This window comes from Ranitomeya imitator, chromosome 1 (assembly GCF_032444005.1).
Source record: "Ranitomeya imitator isolate aRanImi1 chromosome 1, aRanImi1.pri, whole genome shotgun sequence".
NCBI classification, from domain to species: Eukaryota; Metazoa; Chordata; class Amphibia; order Anura; family Dendrobatidae; genus Ranitomeya; species Ranitomeya imitator.
In genome coordinates this window covers 362,672,554-362,696,947 of record NC_091282.1, presented here as the reverse complement: position 1 = coordinate 362,696,947, position 24,394 = coordinate 362,672,554, and the positions used below count along the sequence as shown (strand labels likewise).

At 42.7% G+C, this 24,394-nt stretch overlaps 2 protein-coding genes and 1 long non-coding RNA gene across 5 annotated transcripts in view; 2 read left to right on the top strand and 1 right to left on the bottom strand.

Moving 5' to 3' along the window:
- SALL2 (spalt like transcription factor 2) overlaps positions 1 to 7,724 on the top strand; it is a 39,935-nt gene extending 32,211 nt beyond the window's left edge. Inside the window, exons 2-3 of one of the 3 annotated variants that reach the window (XM_069761326.1) lie at positions 2,046 to 4,597; positions 5,840 to 7,724. In XM_069761326.1, coding sequence (XP_069617427.1) covers positions 2,046 to 4,597; positions 5,840 to 6,217 — 2,930 coding nt within the window. In that variant the 3' untranslated portion in view covers positions 6,218 to 7,724. Of the gene's footprint in view, positions 1 to 2,045; positions 4,934 to 5,839 lie in introns of all 3 variants that reach the window. The other 2 variants (XM_069761309.1, XM_069761318.1) reach the window with 2 other exon arrangements.
- A 12,163-nt stretch (positions 7,725 to 19,887) lies between these two features.
- Positions 19,888 to 21,935, top strand: LOC138657789 (uncharacterized). The gene is made up of 2 exons (XM_069745447.1): positions 19,888 to 20,308; positions 20,790 to 21,935. The coding sequence occupies exons 1-2, from the start codon at positions 19,961 to 19,963 to the stop codon at positions 21,588 to 21,590; spliced, it is 1,149 nt and encodes a 382-aa protein (XP_069601548.1). The 5' UTR covers positions 19,888 to 19,960; the 3' UTR covers positions 21,591 to 21,935.
- A 220-nt stretch (positions 21,936 to 22,155) lies between these two features.
- On the bottom strand, positions 22,156 to 23,037 carry LOC138657788 (uncharacterized). The gene is made up of 4 exons (XR_011317185.1): positions 22,864 to 23,037; positions 22,524 to 22,610; positions 22,301 to 22,441; positions 22,156 to 22,224 (listed from the first exon to the last, which is right to left on the bottom strand). It is a non-coding gene; the product is annotated as an uncharacterized lncRNA (long non-coding RNA).
- Positions 23,038 to 24,394: the final 1,357 nt, after the last annotated feature.

Here is a 24,394-nt window from a genome sequence, read left to right as displayed (position 1 = left end):
ACATTTAGCGACGCTGCAGCGATACCGACAACGATCCGAATCGCTGCAGCGTCGCTGTTTGGTCGCTGGAGAACTGTCACACAGACCGCTCTCCAGCGACCAACGATGCCGGTAACCAGGGTAAACATCGGGTAACTAAGCGCAGGGCCGCGCTTAGTAACCCGATGTTTACCCTGGTTACAATGCTAAAAGTAAAAAAAAACAAACACTAGATACTTACCTACAGCCGTCTGTCCTCCAGCGCTGCGCTCTGCTTCTCTGCTCTCCTCCTGTACTGTCTGGGAGCCGGAAAGCAGAGCGGTGACGTCACCGCTCTGCTTTCCGGCTCACAGACAGTACAGGAGGAGTGCAGAGCACAGCGCTGGAGGACAGACAGCGGTAGGTAAGTATCTAGTGTTTGTTTTTTTTACTTTTAGCATGGTAACCAAGGTTAACATCGGGTTACTAAGCGCGGCCCTGCGCTTAGTTACCCGATGTTTACCCTGGTTACCAGTGAAGACATCGCTGGATCGGTGTCACACACGCCGATCCAGCGATGTCAGCAGGAGTCCAGCGACGAAATAAAGTTCTGGACTTTCTTCAGCGACCAACGATCTCCCAGCAGGGGCCTGATCGTTGGTCGCTGTCACACATAACGATTTCATTAACGATATCGTTGCTACGTCACAAATAGCAACGATATCGTTAACAATATCGTTATGTGTGAAGGTACCTAAAGTCCAGAACTTTATTTCGTCGCTGGACTCCTGCTAACATCGCTGGATCGGCGTGTGTGACACCGATCCAGCGATGTCTTCACTGGTAACCAGGGTAAACATCGGGTAACTAAGCGCAGGGCCGTGCTTAGTAACCCGATGTTTACCCTGGCTACCATGCTAAAAGTAAAAAAAAACAAACACTACATACTTACCTACCGCTGTCTGTCCTCCAGCGCTGTGCTCTGCTCTCCTCCTGTACTGTCTGTGAGCCGGAAAGCAGAGCGGTGACGTCACCGCTCTGCTTTCCGGCTCCCAGACAGTACAGGAGGAGAGCAGAGAAGCAGAGCGCAGCGCTGGAGGACAGACGGCTGTAGGTAAGTATGTAGTGTTTGTTTTTTTTTACTTTTAGCATGGTAACCAGGGTAAACATCGGGTTACTAAGCGCGGCCCTGCGCTTAGTTACCCGATGTTTACCCTGGTTACCGGCATCGTTGGTCGCTGGAGAGCGGTCTGTGTGACAGCTCTCCAGCGACCAAACAGCGACGCTGCAGCGATCCGGATCGTTGTCGGTATCGCTGCAGCGTCGCTTAATGTGAAGGGGCCTTTAGGTGGAGCCTAATCCAACATGCAGGCAAATAAAAAAGGCTTATCTCATTTTACGAGAAGCAAATAGATATAAGTGCATCTAGTACAGTATACATTGATCTTTCCATATAGAAGATGAAAGTAAATTCCAAGAAGCAGTTACTTGGTGCTGTGTACTTTCTCTTCCCAAGCTGTAGCTCAAAGACCTAGTACCCCCAGCCAATTCAACAAGTTTAATTAAGCTCGAAGAACCCCGGAGTAAATTAGCCAGAACAAGGGACAGTTACCATGAAAGGATTACCATATCAATGCTTGGAAGTCGGTCCCCTTGGCTCTTGTATGAATACAAATCAATTACCAGGAGCTGTGAAGCTGGCTTTTCTCTCCAGAGTATTAATGTTTGACAAAAGCTGGGATACAAAGAGAGCCCTGTTAAATGAAGAGAGAGTGTGTGTGTTTTATGTGGGGGTAGAGGAAGATCGAAATGGGGGTTTTATCGAAAATAAAAAGCACTAATGTTCTAGGTTAGATTTTAGTTTACTAATTTTATTGTCTAAAAATCAAAATATATAATGTAGCGGAGTATTATTTAGCCTCCAAGCAACATCAATAATATACTTGTAGTTGCACTGGTGTACATGGTTAGCAAGAACAGTCAACTTTTTGAGTAAAAATCATTACTTGAGAATCCATATAGTGTATGTCAAACTCATTAGATTTAACTCTTTGCCAACTTTAATTTTTGATGTAATCTTTTTACAGGGGACACAGGTGAAGAGGTTCAAATATGCAGAAAGTGCTGCGCCCAGTTTGATGAACCTTCAGAATTTGCCAAGCACAGGGAATGCTGCCCACTAAGCAACCATGTTGTAGTAATTGTAGAGAATCAAGGGGAAGCTAATAGGAAAAATCAACAAACCAGCATGATTGAAGAGTCTCTTTCTGGACCTAGTTCTCCTGAAAGTGTTGCATCAGGAAAACACACAATGGTGACCGAACAAGATGAAAGAGAAGCATGTTCTCAAATAATGGACTCTATGAAACCAGAAATGGACAAAAAAGGTGTGGGCCCATCTCAACGATTTCTCATTCCCAATGGAGGACTGATTATGGAAGGTCTCTCAGGACCAAAAGCAGGGTTAGCCCCAATGAGTCATGAAGCTGTAACTGGAGGTCAGACCGCTGCAGCTCCCATCAACATTCCCATGATATTGGAAGAACTGAGAGTTCTCCAGCAGAGACAGATACATCAAATGCAAATAACAGAGCAAATATGTCAACAGGTACTTATGCTTGGATCTCTTTCCATGACTCCATCAAATCCACAGACATCTCCACCAGAGAAAAACACTACTGCAAAATCTTTACCTATATTTAGCCCAACAAAACAATCTGAATCTCTGCCTGACTCAGCAAAAATATTTTGTAGAGATGAAACATCAAAACCATCCTTCCTTCATCTCTACAACCCTATAGGACAGACATTTGCAGCCAGAAGTATTGCCAATTTGAAAGACAAATTCATGGATGGGTTTGGTGACAAATCTGCTACAGGCCAAGCAGTAATTTCAAACTCCCCACCAAGTCAACTCATTACACCACATGCAATTTTTCCTCCAGGATTACCCAATTTACCAACTGGATTATTCTTAGGGGCAAGAGTACTGGAAAATACCACGAGCCTTTTAAAGCAGAAAAATAATGAGTCACTACGTGTTGAAAGTCAACAAGAAAGAGCATCAGGAAAGCACAAGTGTCGATTTTGTGCAAAGGTTTTTGGCAGCGACAGTGCCCTCCAAATTCACCTGCGGTCTCACACTGGTGAAAGACCATATAAATGCAACATATGTGGAAACCGCTTTACAACTAGAGGCAATCTGAAAGTACATTTCCATCGTCATAAGGAAAAGTACCCTCATATACAAATGAACCCACATCCAGTTCCTGAGCATTTGGATTATGTTTTAACCAGTAATGGACTCCCATACGGCATGTCAGTACCTCCAGAGAAAGCAGAAGAAGAGACAATAGAAAAGAAGCCTGTAATACCCCAAATAATGACAACTGAAGGCTTAAATCTCTTTTCTAGCTCAGGTACTCAAGGACTGCCACCAGTTAACAAACTAGTCCTCATGAAATCTGGAGATGTTTCTTCTGTATTAAAGGGTCCCAATGGTTGTCCAAAGGCAAAGTCTGATGAAAACACACCTCCAGCTGAAAGGACAGTTACTGGAGGAATTGATGCCACAGGAAGGATGCAAATTAGTAAGTTGGTAACTTCCCTTCCTAGTTGGGCATTGCTTGCTAGTCACTTTAAGTCTGGAAGCTTCCCATTCTCTTATGCCGTGGATCCATTAGGATACTCAGAGACTTCAAAATTGCAACAATTGGTTGAAAAGATTGATAAACAGGTAACAGCTCCAAATCAGTGCGTCATCTGCTTAAGAGTATTAAGCTGTCCCAGGGCACTTAGACTGCATTATAATCAACATGGTGGGGAAAGACCATTCAAATGCAAAATATGTGGCCGAGCTTTCTCAACCAAGGGGAATTTGAAAGCTCACTATGTAGGTCATAAATCAAGTTTATCTTCAAAACTCCAAAATTCATGTCCAATTTGCCAGAAGAAGTTTACTAATGCAGTTACTCTCCAACAACACATACGAATGCATCTAGATGGGCAGATTCCAAATGGAGACATTGCCCATGGCGATGGTAGCAAAACAGAATCAATAGAAGACAAAAGTACGCCAGACTTTTCAGACGAAATGAGTACAGATGAAGATTCTTTAGATGCTAGTGAATCAGAAAGTGAAAAGGCAGCATTAGTAGAGTCAGAAATATCAAGCATGGATGATGATGCTGCTGCTTCTGTTATGAAGAAAAAAGAAGAGAATGACATACCAGCTAACAACAGTGCTGAAATTGTTTCAGAACCAGAACAAAGCACTAGCAAAGAACCTGAGGAAACAAAAGAAAAAATGATTTGTGAACAGCTGAACAGTGACGCAGAAGAGAAAACTGAGGAGGACAAAAACGTGGAAGATGCCAACAAGAAATCGGAATCCTGTAAAAGCAACAATGAAAAGAAAGAGGATTCCGAAGTAGATACAAGCAATACATCAGCGCAAAGTCCAGATAAAAAGGATGACATGCCCATATGTAATCTGTGTTCTGAAAAACTGTCCAGCAAGGAGTTACTGGAGGACCACATGAAATGTCACACCAAAGATGGGCTGTTCCATTGCTTAGTTTGCAAGCAGAGTTTCCTGGAGGCATCCATACTGACGAAGCATATGCTCCAAGCACACCAGGTGAGCCAAAACTTCCCTCCGCAGCCAATCGGCAGTCCTAAACACCCAAGTGCAGATTTGCCAAGTCCAGGCCAGACATTTCTGGTGAGAGCAGTGAAGAGTGAAGTATTAAGCCCAACCCAGACATTGGCATTGGTCCAGCTTCCACGGCTGACGGTGCCTTCTTCCCTGTCCCCTCCTTTGAGACGCAGCCCTAAGCAGCATCTGTGCATAGTATGTAAGAAGACGTTCTCCTCGGCCAGTGCTTTGCAGATACATGAGAGGATACATACAGGAGAGAAGCCTTTTTCCTGCAATATGTGTGGAAGGGCGTTCACCACACGGGGGAACCTAAAGGTAGGCTCTCCATCTCAATGAACTATTCAGTGAAATTCAAACTTGTGACAATCACTGAATTACACAAACCCACACTAAAATATACTGCACAAGTAGAAATGTTCACAAAATATGCCATAATTTTAATATATATAGTATTATAAAGATTTTTTATTAAAGCGCACAGGATCACCAACATTAAATGTAATATTAGCACTGATTTTAGCATGCTATAAACTCCAAAGCACCATAAATTATTTTGATTTTTAGTAGTTTATTTTGATTTTTAGTAGTGACTTCTTGTAAGTGCTAAGAATTGCTTGTAATAAATTAGTTAGAAGTCTCTTCTAAACACAAGCAAACTGAATATATTGTAGCTAAGTAGGTCAAATTGAGGGCTGTTCCTAAGAAAGCTTCACTTTGTTAATTCAGTGCTGGCAGATCTCCTTGTCTGAACCTATTGTTGGTTCAGTGCTGGTAGATCTCTTGCCTGATCACGTATTATTGGTTCAGAGTGGGTAGATCTCCTTGCCTGACCACACATTGTTGGTTTAGTGCTGATAAACCTCCTTGTCTGACCACCTGTTGGTGTTTCAGTGTTGGTAGACTCCTTTCCTGACCATCCATTGTTGGTTCAGTGCTGGTAGACCTGCTTGCCTGAGCACCTCTTGTTGGTTCAGTGCTGGTAGACCTCCTTGGCTGATTATGAGTGGCTCAGCAATATAGAATACTGAATAAACTGAACATGAATAGTCTACTAGCTTCTTGTGAATGCAGTGTAAGATGAATAGGTATACATAATAATCAAAACGTAAAGGCCCTCAATATTATGTATTTGACTTGTGCTTCAATATGATTTTTCAAAACCTTCTACATGCACTTCATTAATTTTTATTAACATTTTCTAACCTTTCTTTTTAACCGCAGGTCCATATGAGCACACATGTATGGAATAATAGCTCATCCAGAAGAGGAAGGCGTCTCTCTCTGGATAACCTTAGTCCTTTGCTATCTGGAACCCCAGTGAAGCTACAAGACTTCCTGTCCAGAGATATTCCAACACAATTGGTTGGAGTTAGCCCATTATCATTCTGGAACCAATATACTGCGTATCTTACTAGTGGTCCTACGTCATCAAATGGTAGCATCAACTCTCCAACTGCTGTTATTACACCACCAGCCTTGATTGGCTTACGAGCAGCTAAAATTGGGCACATACCTGCTGGAGGGCTAATGGAAATAAAAGAAAAACATCCAGGTGGTACAGAGGTTTTACATGAGAGCTCGGGTAAAGAGGAGAAATAGACGGCTGATCTGAAAATAGATGTAATGACACTGTTTGACTTAAAAAGGTTGTTCTGATCTCAATAAACTTTCCCAGTAGGAAGACACAATTAAGACAAAGGAGTCAAATGTTAAGTCACCTTATGAAATCCAAGTTATCTAACCAAGATTATGGGTTCTTTCATAATATGAGTTTGAAAATTGAATTTTAGCCCAATTTCAAAGCTCAGTTGAATTTTAAATACTTAGGTTAGTGGAGAAAGATTGTTATCCAGAACTAGCTATTGAGCTGGAATCATCAGGAAACAATTTAACATTTTATCAGAAGATGAAATCCCAATGATGGAAAAGAAAAATGGAATATGTCAAATCAGCCACTCGCGTACTATAAGTCATGAAATCTCCAACTCGAACTGTAGACACATAAATAAGCAAAACCTACAAAATGCAAAAGATCTGTGCAAAGTCTATTCTATGGATGAATAGCAAAAGTTGCCATAGCTTTCCTGTTACCTCACTCCACAAACTGTCTTTTTTTTGTTCCATGCGTTCTTTATCACATAAAAGGTGCGTTCTATGAGAATGTAGTCAAAAGCTTGGAAAAAACATTTTCCTTATCTGTCACAATGTATTAATGACACATAATGGATTAAAGATCCCAGAAGGCAGAGACTGTGGTCAATGCTAGGCCTGAAAAACTGAGGAAGCCCAAACGGTCCCAGTATCCCATAAGAAGAAACCAGAACTATAATTGATGTATTTTTTTTCATTAGGGTTCAGGAGCTTAAATGTACTATTCTTATGGATGTAGTGTATATCTACATAAACCTGATGACTCAAAGGAAGCTATGTAGTATATGGCCATTGTCAGCACTAGCCATAATGAACAATAGAACTTGGTACAGCATGAAGGGGAACACCTTCATAGACATTGGGGCAGATATATCAATAATATTGCTGGGCGTTATGTCATACAACTCTTGATAAATGGTTACTAATACCAACAGGAGCAAGCTCCAGATCAGTTCTGACCTCTTGTACATGTATTCTGTCTGCAGACCATCGTTATCTCCAAAGCTAATACGTCACATACAACTGTCATGATCTCTGTGCTGGGAATTGTATAAATAGGACTTGAAGGGAACCTGTCAGCCGATCACTGCTGCTGAAAGATGGGCAGCAAGAAATCTACACAGACTATGGCCCTAATACAGTATTTGCATTTTTTAGAGTATTTTTTTTTCATTTGTTGCTTTTTTGACCTAGCACGTTTTGTACCAAATTCAACAAAAAGGCGCATGATATTTGATGATTTTTTTTGTTCCATTTTTTCATTTTGCACCTTATTTGATTAAAATATTGCACGACCCTGTAAATAAGCTTCAAAATAACGCATCTTAGTCTTCAAGTGCAGTATAATTCCCAAAATAATTTGGCTACATTTTGAAAAGTTTCACATTATTAATTAATTTGTGTAATGAAAACCATGTTCATATTGCGAAGCAAACCTAAAAAATTATGAAAGCTCAAAAAAACTAAAGTAAAAACAGCACAAAAGCCATAATAATTTAGCAAACATTTACTCTAAAAAAGGTGTAAGAAGAATGATGAATCGGCTTATGTTTTCTCAGAAATGCCTCAGTGTTTCAGAGAAGAACATGCTCCGCGTCGTTAGAACTGCATGAAATGTTTCAGCTGGTTAATAAATATGGTGCCTACAACTGGTCACATACAGTGGCATGTAAAATTTTGGGCACCCCTGGTCAAATTTCCTGTTCTTGTGAACAGTTAAGCAAGGTGAGGATGAAATGATCTCTAAAAGGCCTAAAGTTAAAGATGACCGATTTCCTTTGTATTTTAGGCAAACAAATATATATAGTCATTTTTTACTTTTTAAAAATTACAAAAATGAACATGGGCCAATGTAAAAGTTTGGACAGCCTTGGAGACTTGTGAGCTCAGATAACTTTGACAAAGGTTTCAAACCTAAAAGGGAATTTGTCATGTCCTTTTTGTGTTTTATAATGCCCCCAGTGTGTTGTTAGTGATGCAATGTACAGTACATCACTAACGTTGTTTTCTCAAAGAAAAGCTCCCAGTATACAGTGGGGCAAAAAAGTATTTAGTCAGTCAGCAATAGTGCAAGTTCCACCATTTAAAAAGATGACAGGCGTCTGTAATTTACATCATAGGTAGACCTCAACTATGGGAGACAAACTGAGAAAAAAAAATCCAGAAAATCACATTGTCTGTTTTTTTAACATTTTATTTGCATATTATGGTGGAAAATAAGTATTTGGTCAGAAACAAAATTTCATCTCAATACTTTGTAATATATCCTTTGTTGGCAATGACAGAGGTCAAACATTTTCTGTAAGTCTTCACAAGGTTGCCACACACTGTTGTTGGTATGTTGGCCCATTCCTCCATGCAGATCTCCTCTAGAGCAGTGATGTTTTTGGCTCTTCGCTTGGCAACACGGACTTTCAACTCCCTCCAAAGGTTTTCTATAGGGTTGAGATCTGGAGACTGGCTAGTCCACTCCAGGACCTTGAAATGCTTCTTACGAAGCCACTCCTTCGTTGCCCTGGCGGTGTGCTTTGGATCATTGTCATGTTGAAAGACCCAGCCATGTTTCATATTCAATGCCCTTGCTGATGGAAGGAGAATTGCACTCAAAATCACACGATACATGGCCCCATTCATTCTTTCATGTACCCGGATCAGTCGTCCTGGCCCCTTTGCAGAGAAACAGCCCCAAAGCATGATGTTTCCACCACCATGCTTTACAGTAGGTATGGTGTTTGATGGATGCAACTCAGTATTCTTTTTCCTCCAAACACGACAAGTTGTGTTTCTACCAAACAGTTCCAGTTTGGTTTCATCAGACCATAGGACATTCTCCCAAAACTCCTCTGGATCATCCAAATGCTCTCTAGCAAACTTCAGACGGGCCCGGACATGTAGTGGCTTAAGTAGTGGGACACGTCTGGCACTGCAGGATCTGCGTCCATGGTGGCGTAGTGTGTTACTTATGGTAGGCCTTGTTACATTGGTCCCAGCTCTCTGCAGTTCATTCACTAGGTCCCCCCGCGTGGTTCTGGGATTTTTGTGATCATTCTGACCCCACGGGGTGGGATTTTGCGTGGAGCCCCAGATCGAGGGAGATTATCAGTGGTCTTGTATGTCTTCCATTTTCTAATTATTGCTCCCACTGTTGATTTCTTCACTCCAAGCTGGTTGGCTATTGCAGATTCAGTCTTCCCAGCCTGGTGCAGGGCTACAATTTTGTTTCTGGTGTCCTTTGACAGCTCTTTGGTCTTCACCATAGTGGAGTTTGGAGTCAGACTGTTTGAGGGTGTGCACAGGTGTCTTTTTATACTGATAACAAGTTTAAACAGGTGCCATTACTACAGGTAATGAGTGGAGGAAAGAGGAGACTCTTAAAGAAGAAGTTACAGGTCTGTGAGAGACAGAAATCTTGATTGTTTGTTTCTGACCAAATACTTATTTTCCACCATAATATGCAAAAAAATTGTTAAAAAAACAGACAATGTGATTTTCTGGATTTTTATTTCTCAGTTTGTCTCCCATACTTGAGGTCTACCTATGATGTAAATTACAGACGCCTCTCATCTTTTTAAGTGGTGGAACTTGCACTATTGCTGACTGACTAAATACTTTTTTGCCCCACTGTATATGTGTAAACACAATTAATATCATGAGTAGATTGCATCCTATACCTTTTGTTTCAGTCATACGGGCGGCATTTTTTACCACTACAGTGACAGTCAGTCATGGTTCTGTTCAAAATTATTCACACCCACCACATTGCGATTGATTGCCATGACTGGCCTGACGTCACGAGAATGGCCTTGGAAATCCCACACTTGCACACTGCCCATCAGCTCTCTGGGTATGCGCACTGAATCTGGGTGAAAGTCGCCAGCTTCTTTTTGCACTTCTTTCCACTTACAGCGGCTCCAGAGCATGTGCGCTAATGCGGGATTTGTGAGGCCGTTGCAGTGACGTCAGGCCAGTCACAGCAATCAATTACAATGCGGTGAGTGTGAATAATTTTGAACAGGACCATGACTGACTGACTGAAGCGGTAAAAAGTGCCACCCCTATGACTGAAACAAAAGGTATGTTATATACTGGGAACTTTTCTTTGTAAAAACAATGTTAGTGAATCACAATGCATCAATAACAACACACTGGAGGCAGTTTAAAACACAAAAAGGACATGACAAGTTCCCTTTAATTAGCCTGTTAGGGTTATGGCTTGTTCACTATCATCGCTAGGAAAGGCCAGCCTCCTGTAAATTTGTGCCAAAAAACACCAGTCATGGGTTCTTCTAAGCAGCTGCCTAGCACTCTGAAAATTAAAATGGCAGCGGTCCACAAAGCAGGAGAAGACTATAAGACGATAGCAAAGCATTTTCAAGTTGCCCTTTCCTCAGTTCAAAATGTAATTAAGAAATGGCAATTAACAGGAACAGTGGAGGTCAAGATAAGGTCTGAAAGACCAAGCAAAATTTCAGTGAGAGCTACTTGTAGGATTGCTAGAGAGGCAAATCAGAACTCCCTCTTGACTGCAAAAGACCTTCAGAAAGATTTGGCAGACTCTAGAGTTGTGGTTCTACTGTTCACAGACACCTGCACAAATATGGCCTTCATGGAACAGTCATAAGAAGAAAACCTCTCCTGCCTCCTCACCATAAAATTCAGTGTCACAAATATGCAAGACAATCTAAACAAGCCTGATGTATTTTGGAAATAAGTCTTGTGGTTAAAATAGAACTCTTTGGCCACAATGTTGAGAAAAAGGGTGCAGAATTTCAGGAAAAGAACATCTTGACAACCATTAACATGGGGTGGATCAATCATGCTTTGGGGTTGTGTTGCAGCCAATAGCACAGGGAACATTTAACGGGTAGAGGGAAGAATGGATTCAATGAAATGTAATCAAATTCTTGATGCAAACATAACGTCATCTGTAAAAAAGCTGAAATTAAAAAGAAAATGGCTTCTACAAAAGGATAATGATCCTAAACACACGTCAAAATCCACAAAAAGCGCAAGCTGAAGGTTTTACAATGGCCCTCACAGTCTCCTGATTTGAACATCATTGAAAATCTGTGGCTAGACCTCAAAATAGCAATGCACGCAAGACGACCCAGGAATCTCACAGAACTGGAAGAATTTTCCAAGGAAGAATAAATGAAAATCCCTCAAACAAGAATTGAACGACTCTTGTCTGGCTACAAAAAGCATTTACATGCGGGGATATTTTCATAAAGGGGTGATACTAGATACTGACATGCAGGGAGCTCAAACTTTTGCATCACCCCATTTACCTTTTTGTAATTTTTAAAATGTAAAACATGAAAATATATATTTTTTGCCTAAAATACTAAGTACTGGTAAATGTGTCATCTTTAACGTTAGGCCTTTTAGAGATAATTTCATCTTCAACTTGCTTAACTGTTCATAATAACGGTAATTTTGACCTGGGGTGACTAAACTTTCACATGCCACTGTATTTCCGCTCTTATCAGATTTAAAGCTTCACATTATCATGCATATACTTGACAGTCTTTTACTCTGTATCAGTTTACAGCCATGTGAATATGTTAAAAGTTACCCTGCATCACAGAACCGGACAATACAGATATTACCATTTTCCTTCCTGTCAGACAACTTGTATAAAATGGCTTTCTTAGGCTAGGTTCACATTGTGTTAGGGCAGTCTGTTTAGCGCATAGCGCTACGGACTGCGCTAACGCAATGTCCCAAAGGGGATCGCGTTTGCTGATCCCGCTAGCGCAGATACCCGATCTGCGCTAGCGAGGAACGGACCTCAGATGCTGCAAGCAGCATCCGCGGTCCGTCCAAAACTAACGGGACATCGCTAGCGCGTGCCGAAAATGGCATGCGCTAGCGATGCGCTAGAGATCCGTTAGCACATTGCCGTCAATGGGTGCGCTAACGGATCCGTTGCATGGGGTTAATTGCGACAATTTCGCCATGTAACGGAGTCCGCTAGCGTTAACCCATTAACGCAATGTGAACCTAGCCTTAGAAATTATATGCACATAAAAGCATTGTTCTTCCCTGGTCATCATTAGCATCTCCTTAAACTCATGACTGCTATTAATAATTATACTGACTTGCTTTCAAACTCCAAAGTGGATGTCCTGCTGGATAATAATGGAAATGTGTTTAAAATCTAAGTTAATACTTTAAGGGATTTTTCCATTTAAGGAAAGTGGAACCCAAGCATTCTAAAATACCTAAAATAACTATAAGAGCAAGTACTCAGCCTTCCTAGGTCAAATACTGACTCCCTGCTTCTGCTCATATCTCAGTGTTTTGTAAGCAGCAGTAACTTGATGTCGACAGTGCACATCACCATTGCAGCCAAAAACTGAGCTCAGCAGCTCTCACCACTGCTGCTAAGCTCAGATGTAATGTGGACTTGCAAACATGACATCACTGTTGCATGCAAAACACTAACCAGCAACAGGGATCCTGTGCTGGACCCATGGAGGGTGAAAACCTGCATTGCTTGTTATTTTTGCTTCTATAAGACCATTTGAGGTCCACTTTCTTTAAAGTGGAAAAACCCCTTTACTTGACATTTGTTTTGACACAAGAGAGAGCTTCCTTCCCTCGCTGATGGGTATAAGCAGGCCGGCCTACCTGCTCTGTCCAATAGTCAAGCCAGCCCCCTTTTCTATATATCGACTTGCATTGACAGGAAACTGGCTAAGATACTGAAATGAACTAATCAATCAGTCCTCCTCATACACAACACAACGTAAAAAAGGAGGAAGGTCTGTGTTGTATCGAAATTCAGAAACAGAACAGCCGGAACCTATTTTAAACACATCTTTTTATCTAGCCCGACAAGTGCATTAAAAGGTTTTCTGTAACAAGTTTTAGTGCTGTATAATGAACGGTATGCATCTTTCTAATATATTCATGAAGATAAGTGATTGCTATCAGAGAATGGAAACATTCATGCTTGCATCCTGGGGTTGAAGAGCCTGTCCTGGTCATCTCCAGCTGCAGGGCTTGTTATAGAGCTCCTTTGATTAGGATGGATGTATTAACCAGCAATGATGTAGAAATGGTGACAAGATAGAACTCACACTATTAGATAGTTGGAGACTTCTCGTTGTGAATAAGCTTCATGGACATAAGACCAGAAAACCCCTCTAGTCATAGCTTCCAGCCAACCATTAATAACTCTACTTGCTTTACACCCTCTTGAAAGCAATGTCTGCTTTTTAACACCATCTTAGAATTTATATTGAAAAAAATTGAGCACAATTTTGTAAATACATTTAGCTGTTAATCTTTTTATTGGTCCTGAATTACATTACGTATTCCGCTGGTCACTTATGGGGCAACTCATGACAGACAAGTTTCTGAGCTCCTATAATTTAGTGCTGACTTCAGCACTGCATTCTGAGACAGTCAACATTTGGTCCATCAAATTAGGCTGCTTTCACATGATCATACTTAGATCACAATACCCAACTGCCAGGTCTCCTGACGCGAGCTAAAGGTACCGTCACACATAACGATTTCTTTAATGATATCGTTGCTTTTTGTGACGTAGCAACGATATCGTTAACGAAATCGTTATGTGTGACAGCGACCAACGATCAGGCCCCTGCTGGGAGATCGTTGGTCGCTGGGAATGATCAGGACCTTTTTTTTGGTCACTGATCACCCGCTGTCATCGCTGAATCGGCGTGTGTGATGCCGATCCAGCGATGTGTTCACTGGTAACCAGGGTAAATATCGGGTTACTAAGCGCAGGGCTGCGCTTAGTAACCCGATATTTACCCTGGTTACCATTGTAAAAGTTAAAAAAAAAGTACATACTCACATTCCGTTGTCTGTCACGTCCCCCGGCGTCAACTTCCCGCACTGACTGTGTCAGCGCCGGCCGGCCGTAAACCAGAGCACAGCGGTGACGTCACCGCTGTGCTGTGCTTTACGGCCGACGCTCACAGTTAGTGCGGGAAGCTGACGGCGAGGGACGTGACAGACACCGGAATGTGAGTATGTAGTGTTTCTTTTTTTTTTACATTTACAATGGTAACCAGGGTAAATATCGGGTTACTAAGCGCAGCCCTGCGCTTAGTAACCCGATGTTTACCCTGGTTACCCGGGGACTTCAGCATCGATGGTCGCTGGAGAGCTGTCTGTGTGACAGCTCTCCAGTGACCACACAACGACTTATCAACGATCACGGCCAGGTCGTATCGCTGGTCGTGATCATTGGTAAATCACTAAGTGTAACGGTACCTTAACTGCCTCACAGGAATATATGAGGCAGTTAGCCTAGGTTAGGAGACCCATCTTTTTGAATGGGTTTTGCGAAACAAACACAATCCCTGTTTTATGGGATGTGCAAAAACAGCCTCACGATATATCATACAGTGTATATTACATAATCATAGGTCGATGATATTTCAAATAATTAAAGGGAGTTTGTCAGCACAGAATGACCAAGTACAAGTGTTCTGTGCACCCTTGGTGTGGCCAAAAATTTAAATGTACCTTCATACATATTGGTTTTTCAACTATCTCTTCCCTTTTCTGGCTCTATAAAGCCATAGCTGTCAATCAAAGAAGGTGAAGGCGGAGATGGAGGAAAAACAAGTAAGTGGGAAGGTGCACTGAAATGTTTGGCAATCCCATGGTGCACCAAGTACCTCTACTTGGTTTGAACAGTCATTCGATCCTGACAGAGACCTTTTACACCTGCAGTCGGTCCAGGATTCTCAGCCATAATGTGGGCACTAAAATGTGCCTGTAATATGCTCATATTGCAACTGAAGTGAAACTCGCCTTGGGACTGCAAGGTAATGCAAATCACCAGAGCAAACATGGGCTGTTATATTGAGCAAACAGGGGCTGTATGAACATTCTAGCTTAACAGCCTGATGAATAGTGAATGCAGCTGTGAGAATGGGTAAGGGCTTGTTTTCACTTGCGAGGAACACGTCCGTGTCTCGCATGTGGAAACGAAGCTCTGGTGCCGGCACTGTGGAGCAGAGCGTGCGGCCGCATAGCAACACATGCAGCCACACGCTCCGCTCCGGAGTGCCGGCACCAGAGCTTCGTTTCCACATGCGAGACACGGACGTGTTCCTCGCAAGTGAAAACAAGCCCTAATAATGAGGCTGGATTTACACAGTGACTTTGGCCATGGCACAGTATAATGCAGGTGAATGGGGTTGGATTGCAACCATTAGGTTAAAGCGACCAAAATAAGGCAGTCTTAAAAAATCCAACTCTTTCTGACTTTTTGTGACTCGCTAGTTGTGGTCTCATTGCCACTCCATTCCATTCCTTTGCAATTTTGCTGATGAACAGAACAATCTTGGCCAACACAACCTGTGACTCGGCCGAAGTCACTATGCAGCCAAAGCCTAGAGCAGTGTTCCCCAAATCCAGTCCTCAAGAGCCACCAACAGGTCATGTTTTCAGGATTTCCTTAGTATTTCACAGGTGATGGAATTATTGTCTGTGAAGGTGATGCAATTATCACCTGGGCAATGCTAAGGAAATCTTGAAAACATGACCTGTTGGTGGCTCCTGAGGACCGGAGTTGGGGAACACTGGCCTAGAGGATGTAACTGAGGACCAGAACAAGATCAGTAAAGCTATGTATTTGACGTTTCTGTAAAAAGGGGGTTTCCACCACTGGAAAACCCTTTCATTAAAGCAAAAGTCCCCCCAGATAAAACATACTCATGTTGCGGACTGATAGTGTTATAGCAATGTCAAATCAATTTAACAATCCAAAGGACAAAGGATCATAATTTTGCAACTTTCACATCCACAAAATTTTGAAATAAAATGTTATTTTTACTCCTTGGTCTTACACATGTTATAAGAAAACTAAAAATTGGATTCGTAACCGATCCTTGAAGTCGGTTTTCCCATGAACAATATACACTAAAATCAATAGATCTTGGAATAATACTAAGTTCCACAATTGGATGTGTTAAAATAATGTTCCTGTGCTGAGATAATCTTATAAATGTGCTCCTGTTGTGTGCTGTGTAATGGCTGTGTCTGACTGTACAGGGACGTGGTCTTATCATACCACAGCTCATAGGCAGGGGAGGATGCAAAAGAGAATATACAGACAGGACAGCATGGGATAACAGCTGATTTTTTCTGTGAGGTAAAACAAATTTTTAAACAGGCAGGAAAATGTTTTACCTCACAGAAACCAGCAGCTGTGAACCCATACTGTCCTGTCCGTATAGTCTTTTATGTGCTCCTAACCAATAGCATTGGCATTGAGTCTGGCTAAGCATTGGCATGAAATCGCTGGTGCTACTTATAGCGTTCGCTGAGGGTCTACAGCTTTTACAGTTCAGTCAGATGGAAGTGTGAAGGCTGCAGCCCCTCAGAGGCCACATGACCGTCGAAAGAAACCATGCCGACATACTGCAGTCAAAGAGGCATGTATTTAATTTTATCTATGGGACTTTATCATTTAAGAACCGATTGTTAGGCAAACTTTTTATCTACACTTTGGTGTTTGAAGGCAGACATAGACTGTCAACTGTAAGGAATGTATAGAAAACAGTTTGTTTTGTTAGGAGAAATTACGAGAACATAGTTTTTTTATTATAGTTTCCATGTGAAATGTGTTTGTTTAATAAAAGTAATCTCTGCGATAAAAAGATTGTTTTTTTTTTTTTACAAATATATATTTCGATACGATGGGAACTTTAATAGGAAGGTGTATATGTCGTCCAACTCTGGATTTATCCAATAATGGGAATTGCTAAACTAGGAGTCATCGCCTTCTAGAAAAGGCACCTTAGTCTTCAGAGCAGAACTCTCAAGGCTGACACATGCCTTACTTTATTAGAGACCAGCATTTTATAATGTTTCTCCTCCTACCGCTGCATCTGTAAGAAACGGTAATGGAAAAATACAGTGTTAAATAGCAACCAGTATACTGTAGCTGAGCTGTACAAGAAAACCTTCAGAATATGGCAGCTTTGTACAGCTTTTGTGCTGCGCTTCTGTAAGTATTTACATCTTAATGTCGTCAAACAGGACAGAGCGGAGAATTTGTAGCCAATGCTGCATATTAAAAGGTGCTGGGTTTCCATGGCTCCTGTCTTCTTAATTTTCAGCCACTAAAGCAGCTGAGCATAGGCCTAACGTTCATTCTTCTCGCGAATTGCAAGAAGAAGGGATCAAGAGGTCCTGGTTACAGATAATATTATTTAAGCGATTATGTTTGACTTGCCAGGCTCACGGTGCAGATATCCCCCACTGTTAGACCAGCTGGCCTCCCCTTCTCTATTCAACCAAACTTCCTGCCAACTGAGCCCAGCTTTAATCCCTTTAAAGCACTTGGGTGAACATTTCCTATTTATCTCTGGTTTTACTTTATCCCCCTTTCTTGCCTGGCATTTTTCCATATTTTTCTCTTTGTACGACATACATAAACACATTTTCTTCAGGAGGGGTGCATTAGAGGGATATATTATTATTTTATTTGCACTTGAGTGTCTCCTATGATACATTGTCCGCACCTCCCCAGGTGAGCAGGATAAGGGGCATAGAATCGATAGGACAATACCCAGCAAGCAAATAACTGCTGAATCAATAAGACTCTATATAGTGAATGGATACTACCATATGTTCAAGAGAAAAGTGGTGAAGAATGTGCCTTTTTGTTGGCATTTACTTGGCATCATGCCACTGAGTTATCGTGAAGTGGGCTTCTTGCCATTTGGCATGTATAATACCACTTAATCTTCACTGAATGAACACAAAATCTACCAATAAGGACTAGTTGCAAAATGTAGTATTGATGTACAATAACAAATTATATTGTAATACTGTGTTAACCAGAAAAATAAAGTATTCTCGGAGTGATACCTTTATTGGCTAACCAGAAAATAATATGTTTACAAGCTTTCAGAGCACAGGGGCTCCTTCTTCAGGCAGATTACAAATAGATTAATAAGAAAAAAGCACAATTAAAGAATACTACAGTAGGACAATTGTTAGGGGTTGGGAAGTACCTACAAACTAGGCTGAATCTACACAGACACACAATCAGGAATGAAATGGACACGCCGGTGGGAAAACATTTCTCTGGACCTTGACACAGTATGACAGATTTACAAGTCTTAATACTAAAAGGTCATTTTAAGGATGACAGGGAAAGAAAAAATTGGGAATTCAAACTAATGAAGATGTTCAATTCTTTAACACTAGGACTCAATTTAACTTGGAAAAAAGAAATATAAGCCAGTTCACCCGTGATGCATAAACCAAACTTCAGGAGCACGGACCCGCTGTGTCCAGGCGTATAAAGTCCAAAACAAGAAGAGAATGTCCAGCTTCACTGAATCCATAAAAAAGAGTTTTCTTTATTCACAAACTTAAACTTATTTCATTGTATAAATCTTTTTAATCTGTATAATTATTGGTAATATTTCTGCTTCATTGTATATGTATATTGTTCAAATGGATTACCATGTTATGGAAGCTTTTATATCTGTTTATCTTACGCCCACTCTTCAAATTAGTTATGTTAATCATTTACCCCACCGGAGTGTTTTCCGGTTTAGGGCTATTTAAGTGGGACACATGGGTCTTTTTGGAATGTCATGATTAAGGGAGCTTAGTCTCCAGAAACGCGTTGAGATTCTTACCCATATGGTTCATGCTGAAGTCTGTATCCTCTATGCTTTAAGTTTGTGAATAAAGAAAACTCTTTTTTACGGATTCAGTGAAGCTGGACATTCTCTTCTTGTTTTGGACTCAATTTAACACCTGGATTTATGAGTCACTACATGGATACAATTCACACCTCCACCAGACAGACTCCAGATAACTAAGAACATTGTTCCCACTGCCTCTCCATTTGTAAGGGTACCGTCACACAGTGCAATTTTGATCGCTACGACGGCACGATTTGTGACGTTCGAGCGATATAGGTACGATATCGCAGTGTGTGACACGCTCCTGCGATCAGGGACCCCGCTGTGAATCGTACGTCGTAGCACATCGTTTGAAACTTTCTTTCGTCGTCTAGTGTCCCGCTGTGGCGGCATGATCGCATGGTGTAACAAAGGTGTGCACGATATTGTATACGATGTAAAGGGCGGAGGAGCTGGCTACGTAGGAGCGCTGAATTCTCCACCTCCCGTGTGCTGATTGGGCGGTACAATACTGTGCGCTCATTCGACAAAGGACTATTGTTCCCAGCGGATAAAACCGGAGCTCTCGAGCGCGCTATTCATTTCTCTCTGTAGCACGTGCTGTAAACAGAACTCCTAAATTCGCTGGATTCCCTGGACTTTTAACTACTAGACTTTTACCGCAAAAGGTATGTATAACGCTACAGCGTAGCATATGTTGCGCTTCAATGGGGATAAACGCTGGAGTGTGGTCGATTGTTCCTTTGAGTAGGGTAGGCCTGAGAACCTCAGGTACACAGCTGTAGCGTGGCCCAATTAATTAATCCTTTTACAGATCGAGATGGTTGACTGCCCCATTTAATACCAGTAGTAACATATATAGTTATTAGATCAATGGTCAGAACATTGTTTTGTAAGCACGTGTATTTATTGTACGTTTGTTTTCTTTTTAGGAACTATGCTCACTTCCAATGAGAGTTCTGTTGTTGCTGCTGCCCTGGTGTTTGAGGCAGCACGTCTCCAAGAGGAGAGACGTCCTAAACGAAAACGTCGCATGTGGACCCGGAGCTGGCTGCAGAAAAGATCCACATTGTCACACATGGGTCTCATAAGAGAGTTACGTGACAATAACCCTCATGATTTCCGAAACTACCTTCGGATGTCCGAGGAATCCTTCAAAATAATACTGTCTGCTGTTACGCCACTCATACAAAGGCGTGATACGCCGATGCGTGCAGCCGTGCCCGTGGAGGAAAGGTTGGCGGTGACACTGCGGTTCCTGGCAACAGGAAGGTCTCTTCAGGATTTGCAGTTTTCCGCCGCTGTTTCCAGACCTTTCCTGAGCGTTGTGATTCCGGAGACATGCGAGGCCATTGTGCAGAGCTTAAGGCATTATATGGAGGTACTACTATATTTTTTTTGGCTGCTGTGTTATGTCGATATATTATACTAGCTATTGAACCCGTTCTACGCCCTGATGGCGAGCATTTCTATTGGTATATGTTCTACATCCTATCATGTGCTGCTCCCATCCTGCGCCCCCATTCAGACATGTGCTGCTGTGATCCTGCGCCTCCATTCTGACATGTGCTGCTACCATTTTGCGTCTCCATTCTGATATGTGCTGCTCCAACCCTGCGCCACCCTTCTTTTATTTGCTGCTCCCAACGTAATTTTATTGATTATATAATTTAGATATATTGTTTAGCACCCCCTCTGAGTCACCGAAGCCATCTGAAAAAATGGCTGCCTGCATACTCAGGGTTGTTGACTTTGTTATACTAATCCATACTGCGCCTCAATCACTGTAGGATGTCCACATGAGAGTGTATGTGCATAATATATTTGACCTAATTTGTACATGTTTCCTTCTCATCTTGCAGTTTCCCAAGACGGCGGATGAGTGGAAGAGGATTGCTTCCGATTTTGATGAGCTGTGGCAGTTTCCAAACTGCGGTGGTGCATTAGATGGAAAGCATGTGCGCATCACGCAACCAGCCAACTCTGGATCCTTTTTTTTCAACTACAAAGGATATTTCAGTGTGATCCTCATGGCCCTTGTCAATGCGAACTATGAGTTTGTCGATGTGGATGTTGGCATGAATGGTCGAGTCTCCGACGGTGGTGTTTTTGAACACACTTCATTTGGGGAAAGCTTGAGGAACAATGAACTGCTGTTGCCACTAAATGAAGACACAAAAGCAAACCTAAATTTTGTCTTCATCGCTGATGAAGCTTTCCCTCTTCATCCACATTTGCTGAAGCCATTTGCACAGAGAACACTCACACCGGAGCGCAGAATCTTTAATTACCGGTTGTCGAGGGCCCGTCGTGTGGTTGAAAATGCCTTTGGGATTATGGCAAATCGGTTTAGAGTGTTCCACACAGCTATCAACTTGAAGCTGCCGTCTATAGACTTTGTGGTTTTGGCATGCTGTGTGCTCCATAATTTCCTGAGACGTCATGATATGAGCTCCTATTCTCCTCCTTCGTTTATTGATGCAGTGGACGCAAGAACCGGAGATATTGTGCCCGGGGAATGGCGTACACAACCTGATAATTTTACAGCTCTTCAAGCACTTGGATCTGGCAGACAGGCAGACGTTGCAAGGGACTGTCGCGAAAAATACTGTCAGTACTTTAATGGTTCTGGAGCTGTACCCTGGCAGGATCGCGCCGTATAAAAAAATATTTTTTTTTGCTTTGCTGTCATATAAACCTCTCTAAATAACTTTAAATGTGATGCCTATAAAATGGTGCTGTTAACCCTTATAGCTTGGTAAACATTAAAGAAAGAATGCGAAGATTTTTGGTTTTTTTTGTAACAATTTCTTGGTTTTAAATTATTAAACAACAAAATATAACATAAACCCCCCCCAAAAAAAATTATCTCCTTCCACGGCCCAAGAGGTGTCGCAGCGTCACGCCCTGCTGCTCTACTTGAGTCTGGAGGAGCGCTGCTGTCTGCTGCAGGAGCGCTGCTGTCCGCTCCAGGCGCAATTGTCTCGCCAGGAGCTCTCTTACGGTGGGCGGTTCTGTGGATAGAAGAGGTTGGAGAACCAATGTTGATTCCGCTGAAAATACATCTCGACCTCTGGGGCAGGACCAAATTTTGTGTGTTGTAAATTTCTATTTGGTCTGGCACCACAGGGCGATGTAAATTTTATTAAATTTTACAGTTTTAGTTGTCTATTGTGACATCCAGCAGAAAACCACTCATATTATCTTGATACTTACGGAGAAGGGATGCCGGTTCCTCATTGCCAGAACCAGAGCTGCTAATTTCCCACCCCAGCGATCTGGCCACTGCTGCAGCACCTTAAAGGAAATAATAACAGATCTGGTTAACTATGGAACACGCCGTTGGGAAGCGCTCGCTGTTTTGGTCACTTACGTATGTTATGTTCTGGGGAGAATGCCGCCGACCCGGGGGAGGAAGAGGAGTGTCGGAAGGGAGGTGTTGAGGGTGGTGTAGGGGTGCGAGGCCGTCTGCTGTCTGGTGGTGGCGTGGTAGGCCGCTGGGTCATTACTGCGTCTGTAATGTATTCAAATATTTCCGCTACCCTCTTATGTCCCGTATGCAGTTGAAAAACTGTAATCTATGATTGTTAACTTACGTGACGTCATGGACTGTGGGCTCCCGCTGGTGGTGGATGCTGTGGTGCTGCTGGCAATGGCAGGTACCTGTTGCCGCCGCTGTCTCTCTACACATAAAGTTAACAAACGCAATCTTTAAAAACACATGTAGAGTGCTGCAGATCAAAGCTAACAATATACTGAAACATAAAATTTATATCACACTTCACAGGGGTGCGAGGGTGCATGGTCGCAACAGATGGTGGAGGCGTGGTAGGCCGCTGGGTCATTATTGCGTCTGTAATGTCTTCAAATATTTCAGCTACCCTGTTATGTCCCGTGTGATGTTAAAAAAAATGCAATCAATGATTGTGAACTTACGTGATGTCCCGGACTGTGGGCTCCCACTGGTTTGTGAAGATGGGGTACTGGTGGCAATGGTGGGTCTCACTTGCCGCCGCTGTCTCTCTACACCTAAAGTAAAGAATCACAATGTTTACACACAAATGTTGAGTGCTGCAGATCAAAGCTTACAATATACTCAAACATAAAATAGAGATCACACTTTACAGGGGTGCGATACTCAGGCATGTCTGTGGGCTCTGGTGTTCAATGGTCTTCCTGTCTTTGGAAAACGTATTATTTCATCAGTAGGCCAACCTCCTCTGTTAATATTTTTGGGAAATTGAGAAACTAAAAATAATGGACATCATAATAATTTCAAGATGGTGGTTGAGATTAGGGAACCCGACAAGTTTTCTCACGGACAACGCATATTCTGCTTGGAAAATAACTAAATTTTACAAAAACGGGGCATGTGTTTTAATGCATTTGAGGTCACGTTGGCGACCATGAGCGCAAGCCTCCCTCCCAAACCCCCCCCTCCTGACAGCGTGCATCTCCCAATCCCCCCATACTAGTACTTGCCTCGCCTTGCCTCCGCACGCAACTCAGCAAACATTTGTGGCGTTTTATAGCGGAGGTCAGCCCATTTTTTACGCAGCTGAAGCTGACTGCGGCAGACGCCAAACCTCCTCTCCATCATTCTGGCTATGTGGCCAAGCACTTCCCGCTTGTGGATGTGTGGGTGGGCAGGGCGGCTCTCCAGACCCTCATAATCCAGGGCATCCATATGTCTAATAAAAAAAAGGAGCTCTGGCTGCCCCAGAGGAGCAGAACGCATTCTCGCCGCCATTTTAGATGGAATGACCCTGAACAGCAACGCCCAGAGGAGGAGCTGTACTCCGCCGTCCTGCCGCCAGATCGGCATCGCAATAGCGTTGCCGTTTATGGACAGCGTCACATTTGTGACGGCTGAGCGGTACGGAATGAACGCACATAGTAAATGCCGTTCGAAGGATGGTTATTTAACGCCGGAGCGTCACGTAATGTACGCTCGTGGTCTATGACGGCGTGATGACGTTACAGCGTTCCGGCGTGCCTGCGCTAGCTTGTTTTGGTTCCCTGACATCTTGATAATGGCTGCCAGTCGCCGTGATCCTCCTATGGGCATCCCAGAGCTCAAGTTCCTTATTGGAACAATGGATCGGATGCAGTACGAGACAACTGGGCTGGTGCTGCACCGCAACCAGCACAAGGATGAAGTTGTCCGTGTGGTGTCTGAGGGCCTCAGGAAGCGGTTTGGGATAACTCGCAGCAAGGCCCAGATTGTGAAAAAATGGGGAGATCTCAAGCCCAAAAGCCCAGAGCGCCTGCAGGAGCTTCGCAAGGAGATTCGCAGAGGTCAGTACGCAGGTACCCAAAAGTATGTGGCACAGCTATGGGGCAGTTTGAACGTTGCAGAGCCACTATGTGGCACAGCTATGGGGCAGTATGAACGTTGCAGAGCCACTATGCGGCACAGCTATGGGACAGTTTGAACGTTGCAGAGCCACTATGTGCCACAGCTATG